General features: G+C 36.2%; 1 protein-coding gene across 1 annotated transcript; it reads left to right on the forward strand.

Annotated features, from left to right (window-relative positions):
• The first annotated feature begins 1,075 nt into the window (after positions 1-1,075).
• On the forward strand, positions 1,076-2,109 carry LOC125778210 (jerky protein homolog-like). Its single transcript, XM_049454837.1, has 2 exons — positions 1,076-1,552; positions 1,621-2,109. The coding sequence occupies exons 1-2, from the start codon at positions 1,187-1,189 to the stop codon at positions 1,924-1,926; spliced, it is 672 nt and encodes a 223-aa protein (XP_049310794.1). The 5' UTR covers positions 1,076-1,186; the 3' UTR covers positions 1,927-2,109.
• Positions 2,110-4,279: the final 2,170 nt, after the last annotated feature.

Here is a 4,279-nt window from a genome sequence, read left to right on the forward strand (position 1 = left end):
GTTATCATGCCTGTGAAGAAATTCCTTCCATTAAAGCATTAAAGGTGCTAGTGTTTCATCTTAGCAAAGATTTATGTGTGGCCAAATCAACAGTTTCGGGAATAAAAAAAATGCTCGTAGTATTATATCCCACCAGGCAGTCGGAGCATCTAAGCGGAAGACTCTTAGAAGAGGCGAGTATCCCCGCATGGAGAAGATGTTATACAAGTGGTTTATAGCTCAACGAAACAAAAATTGTCCAGTTACTGGGGAAAGAAAAAAAGCAATGAAGCTGCACGCAGACTTTAAGGAAAAAGAAGGTAGCTTTCATGCCAGCCCCAGTTGGTTATCTGGATTTAAAACTCGCTTTGGAATCCGACTTTTAAAAGTGTGTGGCGAGAAACTTTCATCGGATATCCAGGCAACTGATCCCTTTAAGCATAAACTCGGAAACATTATTTACGAATTGAAGCTTTGCGAGGACCAAGTATATAACGCAGACGAGACCGGCTTGTTTTGGAAAATGCTTCCTGATAGAACATATGTCAGTCAAACAGAAAAAACAGCTCCGGGAAGAAAAGCAGAAAAGGCCAGAATTACTTTTTTTGCATGTACAAATGCAACTGGTCAGCATAAAGTCAAACCGTTAATAATTGGGCATGCCAAGAAGCCGCGCTCTTTTAAGGCTTATGACATCCCGGTAGACTATCGGAACTCTAAGAATGCATGGATGACAGCCAACATTTTCAGAGAATGGTTTCGCCATTGCTTCGTCCCTCAGGAACATTTATAATGCAACTCCTGACATTTTTGCAGAGTATTTATTCGTTTTTAATTGATATTAGGTTTATACAGTACTGGTCCAATAAATTACGATAGAGAGCAAAAAAAAAAAAAATATATATATATATATATATGGCGACAAAATATTGAATATGATTCAATACAAAAATATAATAATTTAAGTTTAATGTATATAGCATATAAAAACTAATTTTTTTCTGAAATAAGCCAAATATTTATGTTTTTATTAATGATTAAAGTTGGAACTATTTTTTTCTTCGTTCGTAATTTATTGGACAAGTACTGTAAGTATTTACTACAGAAAGGATTACCAGCCAAAGGTATCCTTTTGCTTGATAACGCCCCTTGCCATCCTCCAGAAGATGAACTTAAAACTGCTGAGGGATCCATATTCGTGATTTATATGCCTCCAAATGTAACGCCTTCAATTCAGCCTATGGATCAAAATGTAATTCGCTTAACTAAGCTGTATTATAAAAAGCATCTCCTGCTTTTAGCTGTAGGAAAGGATGACATCACACAATTTCTAAAACATTTAACTTTAAAGGATGCTGTATCATTTTTAATGCTTGCTTGGAATCAGCTGCAGGCAAATGTAATAGTAAAATGTTGGAAGCCTTTATTAGAATGCTTAAATACTACAGAAGCAAATGAAAGCGAGGATGAATACGATGATATTCCTTTGAGCTTACTTCGTCAAAAAATATTGCAGGAAAACTGGAAAGAAGTTCATGATATACAGGGTCTGCTGCAAGTTGTATTACCGGAGGTAATTTTATTCACCCTCTTGACAAGCACCTGTTAATTAAGTTTTTATGTGAACATTATTTGTTTTAGGAAATCTACACTGAACAAGATATTGAGAAGTGGAATTCAATCCAAGTTGACGAAGAAATTGATTTAGATAATTATGCCATGGATACTGAAGAATCTGGTGATGACAGCCAAGGCGAAGGACAGATCGGAAATTCAATAAAAGCTACTGAAGCCATTAAAAGCTTCGATATAGCTATCGCATGGGCTGAAGCTAACACCACTGACTATGCTGGCATACTAGTACTGAAAAGTCTACGCGAAAAAGCGGTCCAAAAGTCAATTTCCGAAATCAAAAAGCAAACATCTATTCGTAAATTCTTTCAATAATATGTATGTATTTTTCAAAAAATTACTTTATACATATAACCTGTTTTGTTTACATAAACAAACATGAATTTAAAGCTAATAAACCAAGTTAAAAAAAAATGTTAACCTTAATATAGTGAACAACCTCGATACTGCGAACAGGCCTTGCAGAAATTAGTTCACTATATCCAGACTCCACTGTACTTTCATTCTGATTGCGCTATTCTACCATATTTATCGAATTTCATCAAACAACGAAAGAAAATTAATAGACAAATAAAACGTGTTAGAGCGACTGCAATGTCACATGCTTTCGTACGACTCACAAAAATAGATGCTGTCATGTCGTATCATTTATGCCTTGATATGATCATCGTCCGCTGATATCTGCACAAAAATTTGGTTAAATTTTCAAGTCCTTATGACGCTTTCTGCAAGTTTTATGAAAAAAAACTATGAATATATGCAAATCGATTTAACAAAAAACGTGCTTGGCACCCAGTGAAGATTTTCATCAAAATAGCTTGGCAGCCAATGTGTTATGGTGTGTGCGAATGAGTTTGACCTAAATTTGCAGAAGTGAAGCGGTTTATCTAAGTATTCGTAAAAAAATGCCCGCACAGATATTGCGGTCAATCCTTAATGCGAAGTACAAATTCTATACTTAATGAGAATATGATAATATTTGCGGTTAACAATGACCCAACGAGACATTGACCATATTACTATAGATGTTTCAAAACAAAAAATTTCGAAAGCATTTGTAAGCACAAATATATCATTAAAATAAATAAGGAAGAGTTTAGTTCGGGGTTTTGAACAGCTGTAACTTTTTTTCAACTTCCTCGAATTTAATTTTTTTATTAAATGTAGTTTAAAATCTCACCTTTCTAACACTAGAGATATCAACTGCATCTATTGACAAAATATAATACGAAGAAGACTTCTTTGGCTACCCAATATAACTTAAAGCCGACGAATATATATAATGTATATATGTAACGGGTGATTTTTTTGAGGTTAGGATTTTCATGCATTAGTATTTGACAGATCACGTGGAATTTCAGACATGGTGTCAAAGAGAAAGATGCTCAGTATGCTTTGACATTTCATCATGAATAGACTTACTAACGAGCAACGCTTGCAAATCATTGAATTTTATTACCAAAATCAGTGTTCGGTTCGAAATGTGTTTCGCGCGCGTGTTTTTTTCAGCGATGAGGCTCATTTCTGGTTGAATGGCTACGTAAATAAGCAAAATTGCCGCATTTGGGGTAAAGAGCAACCAGAAGCCGTTCAAGAACTGCCCATGCATCCCGAAAAATGCACTGTTTGGTGTGGTTTGTACGCTGGTGGAATCATTGGACCGTATTTTTTCAAAGATGCTGTTGGACGCAACGTTACGGTGAATGGCGATCGCTATCGTTCGATGCTAACAAACTTTTTGTTGCCAAAAATGGAAGAACTGAACTTGGTTGACATGTGGTTTCAACAAGATGGCGCTACATGCCACACAGCTCGCGATTCTATGGCCATTTTGAGGGAAAACTTCGGACAACAATTCATCTCAAGAAATGGACCCGTAAGTTGGCCACCAAGATCATGCGATTTAACGCCTTTAGACTATTTTTTGTGGGGCTACGTCAAGTCTAAAGTCTACAGAAATAAGCCAGCAACTATTCCAGCTTTGGAAGACAACATTTCCGAAGAAATTCGGGCTATTCCGGCCGAAATGCTCGAAAAAGGTGCCCAAAATTGGACTTTCCGAATGGACCACCTAAGACGCAGCCGCGGTCAACATTTAAATGAAATTATCTTCAAAAAGTAAATGTCATGAACCAATCTAACGTTTCAAATAAAGAACCGATGAGATTTTGCAAATTTTATGCGTTTTTTTTTTTTTTAAAAAGTTATCAAGCTCTTAAAAAATCACCCTTTATATATTATTAGACCGAATTGGCTCGATCGAGCATGTCTGCATCTAGCTGCTCTCGATACCTTTTTTGAAGGAAATTCGAGTCTATCGGAAATTCAGCTCATGTGACATCTCCAATTTATGGGAAATTTCACTCAAGCTCACATGCCTATATTCGGCAACAATTTCATTCTGTTTTTCAACGTTATCATCGGCCACACCCGTTAAAGGCCGTCCAGAAGGAGTCATGTCTTCTACGGTCTCCCGACCCTCCTTGAATGCTCTGTACCACTCGTAAGTTTTTTTTTTATTTTTTTTTGTTTATACATTGCAACTAGCACTATGTGCTGTTGCAATTTTTAATATTTCTGCGTTAACCGAGTTTACGCCTAGATCACGCTCTATATCAGCACATCTACAATACCAAGGCGTTTTGACAATTAGTCTTAGTACTTTGTT

This window comes from Bactrocera dorsalis, chromosome 4, assembly GCF_023373825.1.
Source record: "Bactrocera dorsalis isolate Fly_Bdor chromosome 4, ASM2337382v1, whole genome shotgun sequence".
Taxonomy (NCBI): domain Eukaryota; kingdom Metazoa; phylum Arthropoda; class Insecta; order Diptera; family Tephritidae; genus Bactrocera; species Bactrocera dorsalis.